The 18,697-nt window shown below is 48.6% G+C and overlaps 2 protein-coding genes and 1 non-coding gene across 32 annotated transcripts in view; all 3 read right to left on the bottom strand.

Annotated features, from left to right (window-relative positions):
• LOC103564334 (peptidyl-prolyl cis-trans isomerase E) overlaps positions 1-4,162 on the bottom strand; it is a 25,995-nt gene extending 21,833 nt beyond the window's left edge. For 5 of the 12 annotated variants that reach the window (XM_070610283.1, XM_070610282.1, XM_070610284.1 and 2 more), the window contains exons 1-2: positions 3,141-4,162; positions 1,869-1,967 (exon numbers count right to left, since the gene is read on the bottom strand). In XM_070610283.1, coding sequence (XP_070466384.1) covers positions 1,869-1,967; positions 3,141-3,321 — 280 coding nt within the window. In that variant the 5' untranslated portion in view covers positions 3,322-4,162. Of the gene's footprint in view, positions 1-1,868; positions 1,968-2,727 lie in introns of all 12 variants that reach the window. The other 7 variants (XM_070610285.1, XM_070610287.1, XM_008539993.2 and 4 more) reach the window with 4 other exon arrangements.
• Positions 4,097-18,697, bottom strand: PABPC4 (poly(A) binding protein cytoplasmic 4). 19 transcript variants are annotated; one of them, XM_070610276.1, is made up of 16 exons: positions 17,634-18,697; positions 15,546-15,739; positions 14,685-14,800; positions 13,287-13,426; positions 12,828-12,922; positions 12,056-12,193; positions 11,331-11,426; positions 8,837-9,109; positions 8,406-8,493; positions 8,141-8,260; positions 7,558-7,644; positions 7,336-7,463; positions 6,066-6,159; positions 5,821-5,951; positions 5,485-5,587; positions 4,097-4,411 (listed from the first exon to the last, which is right to left on the bottom strand). In XM_070610276.1, the coding sequence occupies exons 2-15, from the start codon at positions 15,717-15,719 to the stop codon at positions 5,498-5,500; spliced, it is 1,770 nt and encodes a 589-aa protein (XP_070466377.1). In that variant the 5' UTR covers positions 15,720-15,739; positions 17,634-18,697; the 3' UTR covers positions 4,097-4,411; positions 5,485-5,497. The 19 variants fall into 19 exon arrangements, 12 of the variants coding, with proteins under 12 accessions (XP_070466377.1, XP_008538209.1, XP_008538211.1 ...); XM_008539987.2 differs by having other exon boundaries at positions 18,490-18,689; XM_008539989.2 differs by having other exon boundaries at positions 8,189-8,260; positions 18,490-18,689.
• LOC139082096 (small nucleolar RNA SNORA55) lies at positions 10,926-11,060 on the bottom strand. Its single transcript, XR_011537829.1, has one exon. It is a non-coding gene; the product is annotated as a small nucleolar RNA SNORA55 (small nucleolar RNA).

Genomic DNA, 18,697 nt, shown 5'->3' with positions numbered 1-18,697 from the left:
GAGCAATAGAAGTTACTAATTTAAAGAACTCAGGCTCAACAACAAACAAACAACCCAATTAAAAAATGGGCAAAGGCTGGGGCCAGCCCAGTAGCGTAATGGTTAAGTTCATGTACTCTGCTTCCGTGGCCCGGGGTCCACCTGTTCGGATCCTGGGCGTGGACCTATGCACCACTTGTCAAGCCATGCTGTGGCAGCATCCCATATAGAAGAACCATGTACTACACACTGGGGCTTTGGGGAGGAAAAACAAAAAAATGGGCAAAGGATCTGAACATTTTTCCAAAGAAGATATACAGATGGCCAACAGGCACAGGAAAAGATGCTCAAAATCACTAATTATTACTGAAACGCAAATCAAAATTACAACGAGATATCACCTCACACCCGTCAGAATGGCTATAATTAAGACAAGAAACAACAAGTGTTGGAGAGGATGTGGAGAAAAGAGAACTCTCATACACTGCTGGTGGGAATGCAAACTGGTGCAGCCACTATGGAGATAGTATGGAGTATGGAGAGTCCTCAAAAATTAAGAATAGAACTACCATATGATCCAGCTATTCCACTTCTGGATATTTACCCAAAGAATATGAAAACACTAATTTGAAAAGATATACACACGCGTATGTTCACCACAGCATTATTCACAACAGCCAAGACTTGGAAACAACCTAAGTGCCCATCAATGGACGAATGAATAAAAAAGATGTGGTGTGTACACACACACACACACACACTCTCTCTGGAATACTAGTCAGCCATAAAAAAAAGATGAAATCTTGCCATTTGTGACAACACGGATGGACCTTGAGTGTATTATGCTAAGTGAAATAAGTTAGAGAGAGTGAAATACCGTATGATTTCACTCATGAATGGAAGATAAAAACAACAGCAAACAACTACATAGACAAAGAGAACAGACTGGTGGTTACTGAGGGGAAGCAGGGAAGGAGGAAGGCAAAAGGGGTTATAGGCACATGTGTACAGTGACAGATGGCAATTGACAGACTGGCAATTAGATTTTGGGTGGTGAACACAATACAGTCTACACAGAAATCGAAATATAACGATGTACACCTGAAATTTACATAATGTTATAAACCAGTATTACCTCAATAAAAAAAATAACACCGAGCAATTCAGAACAAGAAAAAAAAAGAACTCAGAGGTAGAAGGGCCCCAAAAAGCCATTCTTACTGTTTCATTGAAGAATTGAAAAACAGAAGGCATAGAGAGTTTTAAGTGTGACACACACAAAGTTAGTGGCAGAGTTAGGTCTAAAACTCCTATCTTAGAAAATCACAACCAAGGAACGTGCACTGTAACTGTGATACCAACGGAAGGAAAACTCACCGAGGCGAGCAGAGGCCGAGGCCAAGGCCCCACTGTCAGGGCCGCGCTTCCCTGCTGCCCTTTGCCACTTAAAAGCACAGCTGCCAAGAAGGGAGGTCTGGCTGGCAGGGGCGGTGGGGTACAGCTACCCAGCAGGTGGAGTGAAACAACACCCAGACCTTTCAAGGTCTTTCTAAGACTATCTTCCTCCTGATTCTTACTATACAGTTTATATATTAAATGATCAGAAATCAAAGCCCCCAAATGGTTCCAACGTGGAGAAAGTCTCTCCTCCAAACCACCAACTGTCAGTCTCTGTAAATTGCCCACAGCCTCATCGCCATCCTGTCCTAGTTGTCCTCAGAATGTTCCTTTTCCATCACCAAGATCACAGTCATGTTTACCTAGAGAGACATCCTCCTGAACTTCATTACATACCAATAACATATGAAACACACATGACTTAAGATTTTTTCTCAAGTTCTTCTCCTGGCATTAGGAATCTGAACATGAGAGACACTGAAAGGACTCACCTGTTTCATAATCCAGAGGAATCTGAATATCTGTGATGTCTCCAAAAGGAATAAAAGCAGCATGAAGAACTTTGTCATCCACCTCCTCTGCCAGCCCACCTGCAAAGACAACAAGCACCTTCTGAACCAATGTCCTCCACCCTCTTGGTACAGCTGCTGCAACACTCTGTTAGCAAGACAGCCACAGGCCGGGGAAGAAGGGGTCCCCACAGTCTTTTGGCTATACAAAATGACACTCCTGGAGTGGCCTGGTGGCTGAGCAGTTAAGTTCGCACGTTCTGCTTCGGTGGCCCGGGGTTCGTCGGTTTGGATCCCGGGTGCAGATATGGCACCGCTTGGCAGGCCATGCTGTGGTAGGCATCCCACGTATAAAGTAGAGGAAGATGGGCACGGATGTTAGCTCAGGGCGAGTCTTCCTCAGAAAAAAGAAAAATGACACTCCTCTCCCCATCCCTCTTCAGATCTACATCTAGCGCCCAGTTACTGTAACAGCTTCACTGCCTCCAGTTTCTGTGTCTCCTCTATACAGTCACTAGAATTACTCCATCATTCTACATCTGACTACATCACTGTCCGGCTTAATATTCTCCAAAAGCTCACGAATGCCCACAAGACCAAGTTCCTCAGCATGGCATATGAGACCTTCATTACCTGAGCACTGCCCACCTCTCCGGCCTCTTTTCCCCTTGCTTCCCCAACGCCAACTATGTGCCCCCAAGTGCTGGACTACTTCCCCACTCTAGGCTTTTGCTCTTGCAGCTCTCCACCCAGGAGCAGCCCTGCTCCCGCCCTGGCTGCCTAACTCCTGATCTTTCAAACCCAGCTCTGGCCTCAGCGCCTCCGGGCAGTTTGCCCTCACCTTTCCCCAATCCTCGTCAAACCACCACATCGTAGTGCTCACCAACCCGCACAGTGAAGCTGTTTCCTTAATTCCCCAGCTTCTTCTTCATCTAAGGGGCCAGAGCTGCGGCGTTTGCGGAACGACTGGGCGTGCGAGTTTGCGTTGGGGTCTGAGGTCACAATAACAGATCTCACCACCTCTCTGGGTCCAGGGTCAGAGGGGAAAGGGCTCTAGACAGCGCTAGGTAGAACCAGCAAAGCCGTCAGGCCGCGGGCGCCGTCCGCAGGCTGCGGGGTAAAGCCCAGCAAGAGACCCGGCTGTGCCCCCTCACGCCGCCTAGGGCCGCACCCAGACCCCGCCGCCCACAGCCCACAACCTCCACTCGATCGACCCCCGGCTCGTGAAGACCCCACGCCGGCTCACCCACGTACAGCACCCTCTTGGTGGCAGCCATCTTGCTCTCAGCTCTTCCGCCGGAAGCCAGCAGCCGGGCCCCGCCCCCTCCCTGCCCCCTCGGCCGAAGGCGCAGACGCCCGCACCGCCTGGGCGCTGCGGGGCGTGGGGCGCGGGGCAGCCGGGCGTTAAAAGAAAATAAACAGTCCACGGTCGCATGAACCGCGGCCGTCAGGAAACAGGGGAATCTACTTTAGACTGGGCCTTTAGATCAGTTACTTAAGGTGAGACTAGACCCTTAAGGAAAAGGGGGAGCCGGCCAAGAGGCAAGAACCAGGGGAGAACATTCCAGGGAAAGGGACACCTGGGTAAGGCCCGGAGGAAGGACAGCCTGCCAAGTTTCGAGAAAGGGAAAAAGGAAGTGCTGCTGGAGGGCAGGGAGGGCAAGTCGACTGGGTGACCTTGGCCAGATTATGGTCGTTTTCAGGTCTAAAGGGACACAAAACCCTTAGGACTTCAGCACTTGTTCGCTACTGTCACTCAGACCTATCTCCTGAGCCTTTTCCCATTGCCACAGGAAAGCTTAGTTGCAGAATCTGGGCAACTGGATATGCTGACTTGCTTGCAGGATAAATTGGCAGTAAGAAAGAGAGGGGACTGAGACCCCAACCAACACAGTCCAAGACAGGAGAGGCCAGGCTCTGCATCTCTCACCATACATCCTTGCAACACGTCAACCCCACCCTGTACCCCAGCTTTCCTGTGCCAGACTCAAGGTCTTTTCTGTTCCCAATATAAGGGTCCTCCCACAACAGAATGCAGTGAGACAGTTCTGCACACCTTACTAACACAAAATAGTCTGCTTATAACCATCAGGAAAGGACGATAAACTATACAGAACTTCATTTGACTCTACATCCTAAACTTACTTCCAGTAAAAACTGGAATTTATAGAATAAAATGGTGGTCAGAGGAAAACATAAGACAGAGGCAGTTTTATGGAGGTTTTTTTCTTTATTGAGAAACTTAAGACTTGGGTACATCAAATAAAACCAATTTCTGGGGGGAAAAAATCAAAACCCACAATAGAAAAAAAAAAAAACGTTAACACTGTCTGGGCCATGGCAGAACCCAGAGAATATATTCTCTTAATTGAAAAATTCTAGGTGCTTCATAATTGACCTTTTGATACAAAATGACCTATTAAATTTGCAATTTGTGGTTCGTGGTGTTGAGGTCCATAGGACAAGCTAGGAAGTCTTCAAACCTTGAGCTGAATTCCATTAAGGGGTTATTTGGCTTTGAAATCCTGAAAAGAAAAGTATCAACACACATACATAATCAAAAGACCCTCAGGGATTCACTGAAATCTCTGGCTGATAAAAGAAGGAATTATAGAGCAGAGTTTCTCAACTTCAGTGCTTACCGACTTTTGGCCCAGATAATTCCATTAGGGTTGTCCTGTGCATCCCAGGATGTTTAGCAGCATCCCTGGCCTCTACCCACTAAATGCCAGTAACACAATCCCAACTGTGACAACCAAAATGTCTCTAGACATTAGCAAATGTCCCCTGCGGGGGCACCCCTGATTAAAAACAACTGACTTCTGAGGCTAACTACTGTCTATAAAGCTCCCCCCTCCACCGTTCCTGGGTATCCTGTACTCAAAGCTTCTGTGGTTTTCTTGCTTAAGCTCCAAATGACAGGGCTCAGACCCTTGACAAGGGGCCATGGCTATGCCAATCAACCCCTACCAACACACCAGCTCTGGCCCTTACCACATGCTCTTTCTCCTTGCCTCTGCTCATTTGGTTCCCTCTCTCCATCTGGAAGCACCCACCAGTTCTTGCCACAAGTCCTAGTTAAGCTTCAGTCACCCAAGTCCCTGCAGACAGATGTCATGGCCCCCAAGTCCAGAAGTCAACTGCAACACTCACACTGAAACTGTAGTCAGATGTGACTGTCTCTCCCCCTTTGATACCAAGGCCTGTGGCCTGCTGTGTTCCCAGAGCTAAGCAGTAGCTGCACACACAGCTAACCTCACCAACCTCAAGCCAAACCAGGGAGATGCTCATAGAAATAAGGCTGTGGGATGTGATTATGACAACGCCTTATATATCCGTCATTATTCCAGACCAACAAGGTGATTCCTGAGAAAGATCCAACCAGGTGCTCTTGTCGTTTGCTCCTTATAATTTACAACCTGTACTCCTCTCTTCTCCATATTAACTCACCTAGATGACAGGAAAAAAATCCAGGTGCCAGCCTGCCCAAGTTACCAGGTTAAGTGGCAGAAACATGGTTCTGTACACAGCCCCTAATCTTTTAGGAAGATATTTGCAAGTCAAAACCATTGCAGAAAACAAGAATAGCCAAACATACGGTTTTTCCTTGTCTAGGAGGTAGCAGCAGCGACAGCGCCCACCTTCTGGGCAGCTTCCTTCTTGGCGTGATGAGCCTGCAGAACCGCCACAGCTTCATCCACCTGTGAGAAATCTCCAGGGGCTCAGTGATATCTGAGGAGAGCCCCTCCCACCCCTCTCTGGTGCCGACCACTTTCCCAAATACCACACCCCAGCAGCCCTCAAATCATAGGCGAGGCCCGAGAAGGTCATGGGGCAGCAGACCCTTCTCTCTGCTGCTCCCTGGTGTGCGAGGCCGCCCCTCGTCCTCCCGAGCTGAGTGAGCGAAAGCCCCAGGGTCAGAGAAGCAGCTCACCTTGGAGCGGAGCGACTCAGGGGACTCTAGCATGTGCAGCAGCTCAGAGTTGTCGATCTCCAGCAGCATCCCTGTAATCTTTCCAGCCAGGTTTGAATGCATGGTCTGTATGAGCGGGAACAAACGTTCTCCTGTGGGAAGAGATTTCATTAAAAAGCAGGTGAAATCCCAGTAAAGAGTGGACCTGGTGTCCAGGTCAGTACCAGGCTCTGGCCCCCTCTTCCGCAAGCACGTGGGTCACTCACCCAGCATCTGCTTCTGTTCCTGGGGGGGTGCTGCAGCCAGCATGGAGGCGGTCAGGGGCTCCTGCCCCTGCACGTGGACCGCCGGCTGGGGTGCCTGGGAACCAGAAGCAACGGGTCAGCACCAAGGAAAGGACACTTGACGGTGATCAAGAGCCTGACCACTTAACATCTGAAAGTCTACTATATGAAAGAGGAGATGGAGGTGGATGTCCTTGCTGTCAAGGAACTACTTTCAGTCTTGGGGGTTTGAGGGGGTCAGGTGAGGAAGAGAGTCATGTAGTTTACCAACTATAGTAAAATGGCATGCTATTCAAAGGAAAGGAAAACGAATAAGAAAAACCTAAAACGCTTGACAACCATCTATCAATTAATTTTAATTTACTCAAGTTATAATGGTCATAATTTACCCAAGGTTACCCAAGAATTTGAAGCCTTGTTAATAAATAAGGTGCAGTGAACATTCGTACATGTAGCCCTTTCCTGAAAGTTACCATTTTCCTTTAGAGTGAATTCCCAGTAGAGACTGGGTCAAAGGGTATAAATACCAAAACACTTATAATTACATCCCACATTACCTTTATTGTACCAAATGTCTTTATTGTATCAAAGGCCTGATAACTGTCAACATGTAATGTCAATGCCAGTCACAGCCCTAAAAGTAGGGCCTTCTAGGAAGAAAATACTTCACAGAGAATCAAGTTCCAGGAAATCTCCCACTTACAAAGCAGTTTACGGACCACAAGGCTGAGTGTGGTTCCTCCAGGCAAACTGCCACTGAGCTTTGCAATAAACTACTTGTATCTTAGCTTGCCTGAGGGAAACAGCTCTAGAGATAACAAGTTCCATCTTAGAAAATCTGAGATCTGGTTCCAACTCCCCACCCCAACTTAAGTCGGAAGCTGAACTTCTCATCTATAAGATGAAGTTCTCTCCTGCCTTAATGTACCAATGATCTTGCAGAGTAGCGAAGGATCAACTAGGCCAGAGGATGTGAAAAGCTCAAAAAGCTGAGTGAGCACACATGTAAAAAGGAGAAAAGCACTGGCTGTCTCCTCTGGGGCACTTCTGAGTAAACTGCTATCAGGAAGAACAATTTCAAACCCCTCTCTCCCACTACAAAGCCCCTGCAAGGGCAGTGTCACCGCACAGGACATGGCACCCTGACATAGAGCAGGTATTTAATACCTGTGGAAGGAAGCAAAGCAAGGCATCTTTTCAATCACACGGAAACAGGGAAAATCCTCTTAGCATTCTGTTTGGTGGACCTCACCTGCAGAGGCTGTATGGCAGGGTGAGGGCTGCGGACACTGGATGCGTATTTGTAAGGTGCAACAGCCCGAGGGGCAGCGGCAGCAACAGCAGCACGAGGTGCTAAGTTCTGCACAGCTGTGGGAACACCTTAGGAAAATAACAAATAAAATTAAAGCCCATCAGCCTGGGCAAAGGCCCGTCAAATCCCATCTTTCCCCGTTCTGTGTGCATCCAATACCACCTCCAGACTGGCAGCTGTCAGTCAGCCCTTGCTGGGCGGCACCAGCCCCACCAAAGTCCATAGCCAAGCGGTCCGGGCACTCAGACCCTACAACAGACCAGCAAATGCACATCAGTGTTGGCAGCAGATGTCCAACTGGCCACGTCCCACGGAAGGAGCAATTCCAAAGCACGTTCACAACACATCACACATGGGGCAACTACTGCTACTTTCAAGGAGCAGCCAACAGATAACATACAACTCTTTCCACCACTCGGAATACAAGACATATTCTGTAAAAAAGTTTCCTTCTATCTTCCAACCCCACCCAAAAGAACAGGCTGCCTCTGTAGTCATTCAACAAACTTCTACAACTAACCTTTTTCACATGAGTCACCGATGAGAAAAGAATCTTAAAAGAAATACTCCTAGAATTTATATTGTTTCTCTGCTCCATAAGTACCTACCTAAGCACACAGCTGAGATTACACAACCAGGACTCAAAAAACATGATGAGCTCAACAAACTGACCAACCCTGGGCAGAGCCTAGTCGTCCTGACTCCCTCCTCCCCGGGCCACGCTTCTCAAGGCCAGTTTGCTCACCGACTCTCTGAGCGGTAGTAGGGAGGCCACGAGAGGCCGGAGCATTACCAGTTGGAGCCAGATGGCGAAGAGTTGGACGAGGCCCAGATTGGCGTATAGCACTTGGCATTCCTTGGAAGCCTGGTGAAAGACAGAGGTTGCACATCACTGATGAACAATGTGGAGCAGAACCTAGGCTGTGCCTCCCAGGGGACAGGGAGGAGGGGCGGGGGAGGCCAGGACAGGTATATCCTGGGCGATCACATGACCATTCCCCACCACCTACCTTGAGGTCTCCCACCTTGCTGCCAGCGTGGATTAGGCCTCATCTGTGCTAACTGGTTAGGTGTATAATATGGAGGTCTTCCCTGAGCCTGTAAGAAAGCGCAGCCAAGCCCTTTTACTTTAAGGACTGGAACCCACATTAGAGAACTAGCTCATCTCACCTCACTTCCAGGCCCTATGCTATCTGTGTGGGATAGAGCTGCTCTCTACTCAAAAGCTGACGGGGTCAGTTACTGGGGATTCTTTTACTCTACACCTACCACTGTGTGTATGTGACCACGAATAAGTCCTTCCTCATTTTACTGGAAGGGTCTCTACACGGACATTCTAGAACTCTGATATCCAAAAAGCCCTCTCCCTGACCACTGCAGACTGCAGGAGCAGCTGTCAGTGGGCAGGCTCTGAAGGGCCATGAACACACAGCAGACCCACCTGTGGAACTGCTGGCACGAAGTAGCCACCAGCTGCAGGCTGGAACTGATTTAAGATGGCATTGGCAGGGAGTGCTCTCATCCCAGCTACTCGCTGCATATACTGGTTGGTCAGGTGAGCCTTTCTCTCTTCCTTCCTCTGGGCCAGGGCAACATACAGTGGCTTGGAGCCCACGATGCGTCCATTCATTTCAGTGACTGCTTTAGTTGCCTCTTCCGGAGATGAGAAGCAGACAAAGCCGAACCCTTTGCTTCTCCCATCCTCCAGCATTACCTACAAGAGGAGACCAGCTACTTAAGACAAAGGTGTCTGTGTGTTTGGGGGGAGAGGGAGGGGCAACTATTAAGAGCCAGAAAACCTGGGTTCTGCTGCAAGAGTTACCAAGTCTGGGTCAGGGGTTCTCAGCCCTGTCCCAGGATGTACCCCAGACCAATTAAGCCACAGCCACTAAGGGAAGGACCAAGGCATTTTCTTTGTTAGATCCCCAGGTGCTTGAAAGTTCCCAAACCCTACGACACGGCTAAATGGTTAAACCAGGAACCCAAAGGTGCTTCCTAACACCCAGAAGCACAGCTATCTCTGAATCCCAAAAGCCATCTGGACGGCAGCGTCAAGCAATTTATTTGTAGACCTCATCTGCCCAATGTCTTGGTGAACAAAACTTCAGTAAGCTCTTACCAGGGTTAGGATATGCTTTCGAAGCACATGTGGGGAAGGAGTTATAAAACACTGACTGCCACCATTAATTCAATGGGAATAACATAGCAGGACGACCAGTGGGGAGAAAGGCAGCTAGAGTCTAGTTCCAGCCCTGCCACGTCTAGGCTATCCAACCTGACACATCACTTGCTTGCCCTCTCTGAGCCTCACGTCCATGACACACTCTAAGGCAAACAGCTACAAAGCCACATGTGTACTGGTTCAGGCAGTCTTTCCACATACAGTTAAGTCATTCACAAATGGCTTTTTTCTTACCTAAAAAGGTTATTGATTGCTTTCTCTGGCCTACCTCCTCAGAAGCGTCGGTAGCAACATAACTAGGGGTGCTTGGCACCTTTTTGTGTTTTAGCTCACTGTCTGGAGAGCCTTCTGAAGTGGAGGACATGGAAGTCAAGATGTGTATCAACGCAACAACTCTACCAATGAGGTGGGCCAGTAAGGTGTGTGAAAAATAAGTGACATCATGATCTTGAAAATGGTGCCTGTGAAACTTCAAGATACGGTTCTTTTGCTCTCTTCTTGCACATGCCAACTTGACTACTCTGCTGGTAGGAGAGACTATTATTCCTCACACTGACGGAGGCCAGACAAAGGGGAGATGAGAGAGAAGGGGCCAGGAAGCGGGAAACTCCATGGGGTGGACCCTGGCCAACTCCCTGCTACGACTGATAATGCTCCAAGGCTGTGCGTAACTTAAGCTAAGGGCCAGGGCAGGGCCACTAAGTCTTTTTTTTTTGAGGAAGATTAGCCCTGAGCTAACTGCTGCCAAGCCTCCTCTTTTTGCTGAGGAAGACTGGCCCTGAGTTAACATCCGTGCCCATCTTCCTCTACTTTATATGTGGGATGCCTGCCACAGCATGGCGTGCCAAGCAGTGCCATGTCCGCACCCGGGATCCGAACCAGTGAACCCCAGGCCGCCGAAGTGGAACGTGCGCACTTAACCACTGTACCACCAGGCCAGCCCCTCGCCAAGTCTTTATTGGCCCACTTGGCCTCCTGTCTCATGACCAGAAGATGCTGTGACATCTGCTGCACCTCTGCTGAGCAGGGCTAGCATTTGTATCAGCTATGACCCAAAACTTTCAGATGTCATCAGTTCCCTCCCAAAGCACTAAGGACACGCAGTACACCATCCTCATGTGACCAGCATTCTCTTGCTCAAGGACTCAAATTCTTTATCTTTAAAATGGGGTTCATACTTACTCACCCTAACTCAGTTGATACGATTTTCAAAGAAAACCAAGCAAATGATGCACATTGTAAAACACGGAAAAACCAAATTCCTGATCCCCTTTCCTCCTTTATAAAACCAGGATGGAAGTTCCCAACCCCAGTCCCAAAGTCCTCAAAATATCTTCCTTCAAGGAGAGAGTGTGGCAGAGTTGTAGAGACAGGCCCCAAGACAAATGGAAAACAACCCGTCTGGATTTCCTCTGCTCATACTGTAGCACCATCTGTCCCCACACCAGCACAAAGCAGCAAAGAATGGGAAAGATTCAGGTGCTCTGGAGGGTCAGCAGGGAGGACAGGGTCAGATTCATCGCCATACCCCAGTGCTGGGGAGACAGTGCAATATTAACCTAATGAAAGGCATCCTCCAGAGGATACACTCAGACGGGTAACTGAATGCCAGGAGGAATTTACTAGAATAATGTGGCAGATACACTCAGAAATAAACACAATTTAGATCCTATTCCCTCAGAGAAAGAATGTCAATAAAGCTCCAAATGATAACTACTTCTGCTTTTGATCCCAAAATCTCAGTATAAAATACCTTAGCACTGGTGATCGATCCAAAAGGAGAAAACTCTTTCCTTAACTTCTCATCATCAATGGTGTCATCCAGGTTCTTAATGTAGAGATTTACCCCCTGAAGCAAAAGAATCACTATTAATTACACCTCAATATACCCCATATATTCTCTAAGACAGGATCTCAAAGTGTGGTCCCCAGACCAGCAGCATTGGCATCTTTGGGTACTTGTTAGAAATGGAAATTCTCAGGCCAGAACCCAAACCTAATACATCAAACTCTAGGGCCCAGCAATCCGTGTTTTAACAAGCCCCGCAGGGGATTCTGCTGGCGGCTCAAAGCTGAGAGATGACTGCCTTAAGACTCTGATAGGAGCCATCGATGTAAGTCACGCGCCATAGCCATCCTCCTCACAGCTGCTCTGGCTGACTGCTCACACTGGCAGGGTTCTCCTTGCTGCCATTCCAAATGAAGGGGTATCACTTAAGTAAAAGAACCCTACACGACTAAGAACAGACTGATGTTGCCAGAACAGAGTCCCTAAATGAACAAATCAATCTCTTGTCCTTGTTCTAGAATCACTGCTGTATCTTGTAGGTATATCCTTTTAAACTTAATGATCTTTGTAGAAATGAGAGGAAGAGCAGAGTTCAAGTCCCCAAAGAGAAAGCCTACTAAACATAAGGCGCTTTGCAAATATTTCACAGTAAAACCCTACTGGTAGGCTGTGCCAAGACCACTTCTCACCTGATATCGACTAATTCTCTCCTGTTTCAGCTGTTCAAATTTCCGTTTTAACTCAGCCTGCCGTTCCACTTTCTTCTGTGCACGGCCTACAAAAATGACTTTCCCACTGATTTCTTTTCCATTCATCTCTTCCACAGCCTAAAGAGGAAATACATGTCTTTAAATCAAGAGGCAGCGGACTTGCTCTGAGGTCTGTAAATCCCACCAAATATTCTGAAAGTATATTTCCTACAGGGCTAAAAACTAATTTCATTCTGTCTCTGAAGCCAACTCAGCAAATCCAAACTTCCTTATCAGTAAAGTGGGGTTAATATTTAAATGGGTAATACTGGTCCAGATGATATAGGGAAAAAATAGTACAGCTGTACAAATATAAGAATGGTAGACACGAGCCCAGCTTGATAATCTGTCACTAAATTTCTCAGGTTCTCTTGTGGGTATTAAGTGATATACATTGAAGGCCTAGCACAAAGCTTCACCCACAAGTAGCCGCTGTGCTGTTATTAGCAGCCCTGTGGCCCTTAGCTCCCTCACCTATGAATGGGAACAAAAATCTGTCCTGTTTCAACCTAGAGGATAAAACCGCTGAGGCGGCAGATATGTGCCAAGAGCTCTGAAAACAGTCAAATATCCCTCAAGAAGACAATTCCAGAGCACAGTGACTGCATCACTACAGATACTCAGATAATTCCTGCTCCACTCCACGTGCTGGCCCTGCACACACTCTGGGGCCACTTCCTACCAATTTTCCCCAACCTTGTGGTACTCTCACCTTATTGGCATCCTCGTGTTTTTCATAACTCACAAAGCCAAATCCTTTGGATTTCCCACTGGGATCTCTCATCACCTTGACACTTAGGGTCTTACCTATTACCAAAGGACAGAACTATTAGTAACACCACTCTACCACAGCTCAAGGAACGAAGGCTTCTCTAGGAACCCACTTGACACACACCTATTGTTGAACCCAGATGGACTCTAAGAAAGCGGCACCATGCCCGGCCTTCTAATTCTGACCAAGCTGCTGAGATGGCCTTGGGGATGGGACAAGGTAGGATGAAGCCAGGAGCCAAGGCCTGGAGTCTATTCCTATCTACCCTGTGACCTCTGTCATGCAAGATATTTTACTTCTGAGTCTGGGTGCTCTCATATCTTAAATAAGTAAAAAGAGATGAATTCCAGGTCTGGTGGACAGTGAAAGGGGACACATGGGGCAAAGGACCCTACTTACCAAACTGGCTGAATAGCTCTTTCAGACTCTCATCATCCACCTCTTCCCCAAAGTTTTTTATGTAAACATTGGTGAATTCCTTGGCTTTGGCTCCAAGCTCAGCTTCTCGCTCTTTTCGAGACTTGAATCTGCCCACAAACCTAAAAGGAAACCATGAAAAACAGTGATCATCCAGAGGAACAAAACCCAATTTCCAGGGGCCCAAAGGAATGCAGGTTAAAGGCTGACAGGAGAGGTTAAAACACGAGTCCCCATCCAACCACCAGGAGACCAAGCTCAGAGACGCCCCAACTCCCCAGCAGAAAGAGAAAGAGGCAAGACTGTCCTGCAAGGACCAGCCCCAGGGCTCCTGGCTCAGACCAGGGCTACTCCTACCACATCACACTGCCTTCGTGCAGAAACCTGATGACCATGTTTTTAAAACGTTCATTTCTGTACATCTATGTAAATGCATAGAAAAGGTCTGGAAGGATACAAACCAAACTGTTAACAGTGGTTAATCCTAGCAGTGAGATTGCTGAAGTGAACTAAGAGGTGGCCTCTGCTTTTTCAGTTTACTCATTTTGGTGTTGTTTATACTTCATAGAAAAATGTATCCATGCATCGAAAGTCTTTAGATTTCTTTCTAGTGATCTCTTTGGAAGACCTGACCACTGGGCACATACACATGATCGATGCAACCCATCCCAAGGTCTGTTCAACAACACAAAGGACAGAAATAAGTTTTGCTTATGATAGCCACGTCTTACTGTCCATTCTGCTCTCCTTGCGTGGCTTAGCTAAGATCCCCCTCTCTATTCTGTCATAACCACATCAAAGCAACAAGGTCTATTATGAATAGTGTCTTTTGCAATGAGATGAGATTTTTTTCATTGTAACCAAATTAAGTATTACTGTGGAGCCAGCCTTATATTAGAAAGCCACTGAGTCATAAGTTAGCCAAGTGGAGATCTGGGGACAATTTGGCATCAACCTCTAGCGAGTGACCCCACGGACAGACCTGAGTCACAGGAAGGCCGAGGTCACACAGCTAATATACAGCTCCTGGTCAGTCCAGGGCCCTCTCCACTCTGCCGCTGGCCAAGACCCCTGCTCAGAGTGGGCTTGGAGCTGCCTTCCAGTCAGCCCCAGTTGCTGATGCCCACAAAACCCACGGACGGATGCTTTTAAGGGAGAGGCGGCAGGCAGGCCATGGCTTGGGCAGGAAGCCCACCTTGGCGAGTCAAAAGGGCTGCCACAGCTCGGGCAGGGAGACTCACCAGCCCTGGAGTGGAGAGGTAGGAGCAGGCCACACTTGGGCCGAGAGAACCAGTAGCCGCCTTGTGTGTGCCAGTTAATACCGAGGTGGGGCCACGGCTGGCTCATGCGATGGTTGTTGCTCCAGACTGGGACACTCACACTTTGCGGTCATTGAGGAGCATGCCGTTCATCTTCTCGATGGCCTTGTCGGCAGCCTCTTGGGTCTCGAAGTGGACAAAGGCATAACCCTTAGAGCCGTTCTCATCACACACCACCTGTCAAAGACAAGGCAGCCACTTTAGTGCCACTGGCCAGCTCCAGAGTTGAGAACCACGTGGTCTCCTACTCAGGGCCTCCTGTTCTGAGGCCTCTAGCCTGTCCATGGTCAAAATGCAGAAGACCACAGCAGCTAAGCTTTTTCTAACAGGTAGCACAGCAGACGGCAGCCATTATTAGGCTGCTTCTATCCAAATGTTTTCTTATTTCATTCAAAAACATTTAGTGATCTGGGAGCAACACCATGGTCTGCAGAAAGATGAACCATTTTCCAAGCTCACAACAGAATTTCAGTCTAGTGTGGAGTCAGACATGCAAACCACTGCCACACAAGTTGTACAAAATTCTCCACATCAACAGGTGCACAGAAGGAAGAGGGTGAATTTATGCTTCCAAAATGACTGAGTACAGCTTCCTGGAAACCAGAGGCATGCTCTGGTCCTCTCCTCCCCCACCTCTCCACCCCCACCCAAAAGAGAAACCTTCTGATGCCTTCCAAAACTAGAAAACAGGAAGGATATTTCAGGCAAAGGGAAGAATCAACGAAGACACAGAAGCACCTGCTGGTTATGCTGGGTTGTGGCACGAGACCAGCTAGAGGGAACTCTTAGGCTTCAGAGCCATTCCCAGCATTTTGAAAAACCATACCCTGCCACCCAATTCTAGGGCAGTTCCCCATTTAGCATTTGTCTTGTTTTCAGGATTCCATAATCATTCTGCTGAAATCATTTAATCAATGTTTACCTTGCAGGACAGAATGTTTCCAAAAGCAGAGAAAGTATCATAAAGTGCCTTGTTATCTATAGATTTGTCCAGGTTCTTGATGAAGACGTTCCCCACACCAGATTTTCTCAAAGAGGGATCCCTCTGAGACCACATGATCCGGATTGGCTTTCCCTTAATCACATCAAAGTTCATGGTATCCAAGGCCCGCTCGGCTGCAAGAGAAAGACACAGTTCAGTCAAGAAGAGAAAACCTTACCTCCCGCAGGTGACTGCCACCATCCCAGGAACAAGGACTCCAGGGCTTTTCAAGGTAATGCATGATAAAAGGCAACTCTATTAAAATTAAAAGGCATCAGATTCCTCTAGCCAGTGTTGGTACTGAGGGTAGACAAGTTCTAGCCAATGATTCTGATTCATGGCGGGAAGTCCCAGACCCTCTGGGTCTGCATCCTTGTTGGGAAAGGGGGTTAGGCAAGACATGCTCAAGAGCCTTATGGGACCAGGAAAATGATAATACCTTACATTTGACTAAGCTTTATCATTTATAAAAGACTCTGCAGCCTACCACCCACCATGAAGCAGGTGGGACAAGAGAAATCATCCATTTTATAAAATGAACAAACTTATGTTCAGGATGGGTCAGTGGTGCAGCTAACTAGTGATTAAAAAACGAATACCAGATTTTCTATTATCTTTCAGTGAGGTATTGCATTGAAGTTACCAACTAGCTGCCCTTTAGTCTACAATGCAGCTGCGAGACAAATGGCAAAACAAAATCTGTGAGCAAAGGATTGGGGAAAATGTGTCAGCCCAGTTTCTTGTATTTTCAATTTCTGAGAACAGAAATTGACTCAGAAAAAGCCTCAATCATCAAAATGATAAATACTAATGGTCACACATGTAAATGTTCTTTGTATTATCAGGACAAGGAGGAGGAAACTGCAACACCTTTCTCCCTAAGCAGACAGTGCAGGTGGGCCCTGTACCTGGCGATTTCCAGGCCTTCTGAAGACCTTATCTGAGTTGAATGGAATTCCAGGTCTTCAAACGCCTTAGTGCCCAACCAACTTCTCCATCCAGGGCCCTGGGATACCTCCTTAGCTTCCCAACCAAATCCACGTGTACACCATGGATTTAGAAGACCAGAAGCCAAAATATATCACCACCCGCCAGCAGGAACACTTCACTGGTACTAACAGGGACCCAGGGCTGGTGGCCCACTTCCCCTGACTTATACAATGCCATCACCCGGAATCTCCTCTATCCAGGGACTGGGGCTGTATTTCTCCCGCCTCAAGGCACCACCTTACTTCAAACAGGGACAAAATTCCCTAACTGGCCCTCCACAAGCTCAGCTGCCCAGTCAGCCAAGGGAGCGTCTCCTTTTCACTCAGTATTTCTAACCACCTTCCCGAGGTGGGCTCCTCAGTACGGGAGGTGGTCAGGGAAAGGGGAGCCAGGGCAGATCCATGTCAGGAAAAGTCCAGGTGCAGAAGAGGTCACTTGTGATGGCCAGCTGCGATCAGAGCCTGGGACCCCAAACTGTTTCATTAATTAGCAGTGAAGAAGCCCATTCCAACACAGCTCCTTGTCTATTTCCAGGCGGCGCTGCAGAAGGCAAGTCAGCTTAGCCTGACAAATCTCGCTGCACTTATTTATAGCAAGTAGAGGTCCTGCAGAGGTATGTGTTGGCAGACACACTGACCAATGGCTTCTGCTCCTATCTCTAAGTGACAGGACTTTTGTTCAGAAGAGTCAAGGAGGCAGGCAACAGCCAATGGACCCACTACTCCCAGCTAAAAAGGCCACACTCAGCCACCTCCTTTGTGCCCTGTGGCCAGACACAACTCAGCTCAGAGCACACTGAATCGATGGTAGCAGTGCCTGGTGTCTCTCAACAAGTCCAGTCCTGGGCAGGTGACATTCTCTGTGCTTCACGGACAGTGAACAAAGTGGGGACAAAAATAGGGACCCGGAGATCCTTTGCCATAGAATGGCTTGTTTCTCCAGTAATGGTCTCTACAGTTGTTCCCTTTTAATCTGGAGTCACGTGCAGCCCCTGATTAGGTTTCCTCTGGCCTCACTCCTGCCACGCCTGCAGCATACCTCTCCTCTGAGGGCTAAGGCCCCAATCTGGTCCGGCAGGGCACTGCACTGGCGGTCCCAGCTTAGCCTCCAACCTCCTGCAGTTCCTTCTCCTTCTCAGGAATCCTATTTTCTTCAGACGGGATGAAGGAACGGTTTCGCCAACTGGAAAGCACTGCTCACAGGTGAGGCAACGATCCTCACCAGCCCAGTGGATTTCCAAGCAGCACCTCCCCAAGACTAACTGGATACCCTTTCTCCACAGCACAGGGGGAGCTGGCCTGGCACCTGCAGCTCTGGCGGTGCTAACACAAGGGCCTGCTCAAGATGAACGCAGAGAATCGCTCCCCTGCTTCCCACCTGCCCTGAAAGATCCCTTAGCAGCACAAAACCAAAGGCTCTTAGTCCAGGATAAAGGTAGGGGGGGAGGCAGTGACCCTGCCATCACAAATTGTTGCAGGATTTGTGTTTCGACAGTCCTGCCTTTTTGGCAGGCCTCTGAGGGGCCTGAGCCCATGCCCACTGACCAGGCAAGGGTCTCTAACAGCCCAGCCCCACTGCAGCAGGACCACACACACACACAATGGGATGACGGTGACTTCCCTCTGATCCCATTTTACAGTCTCCTTGGGTTCCAACCCCACCGTCACCACTGATTAGCCCAAGGTCACCCAGTTAGCAAGTGGAAGCAACACTGAAACTCCGGTCACCTGATGCCAGGATCCTTGTTCCAAACCCCTGCATCCTGTTCCCCACTATGGCTCCCGTGGCAAGGTGCCGTCTTGATGCCCCCTCCGTGGGGGTGGGGACCTGCCTGGAGGCTGATTCCTAGGGTCCCCTGGGACCCCACGACCGTGTGGACATAGCTTCTACTCACCGTCAGCCGGCTGCTGGAAGTTGACGTAGGCATAACCCAGGGAGCGGCGGGTGATCATATCGCGGCAGACCCGGATGGACAGCACAGGTCCCGCAGGACTGAACTTTTCATACAGCATGGCCTCGGTGACGTCCGAGTGCAGGTCGCCCACGTACAGGGAGGCCATGGGGTAGCTGCTGGCTGCAGCGTTCATCTCCCCAGCCCCCAC

The sequence above is a fragment of the Equus przewalskii genome, chromosome 2, assembly GCF_037783145.1.
Source record: "Equus przewalskii isolate Varuska chromosome 2, EquPr2, whole genome shotgun sequence".
In the NCBI taxonomy this organism is placed as follows: domain Eukaryota; kingdom Metazoa; phylum Chordata; class Mammalia; order Perissodactyla; family Equidae; genus Equus; species Equus przewalskii.
Note: the sequence above shows the minus strand (reverse complement) of the source record. Positions and strands in the feature narration are given on the sequence as shown.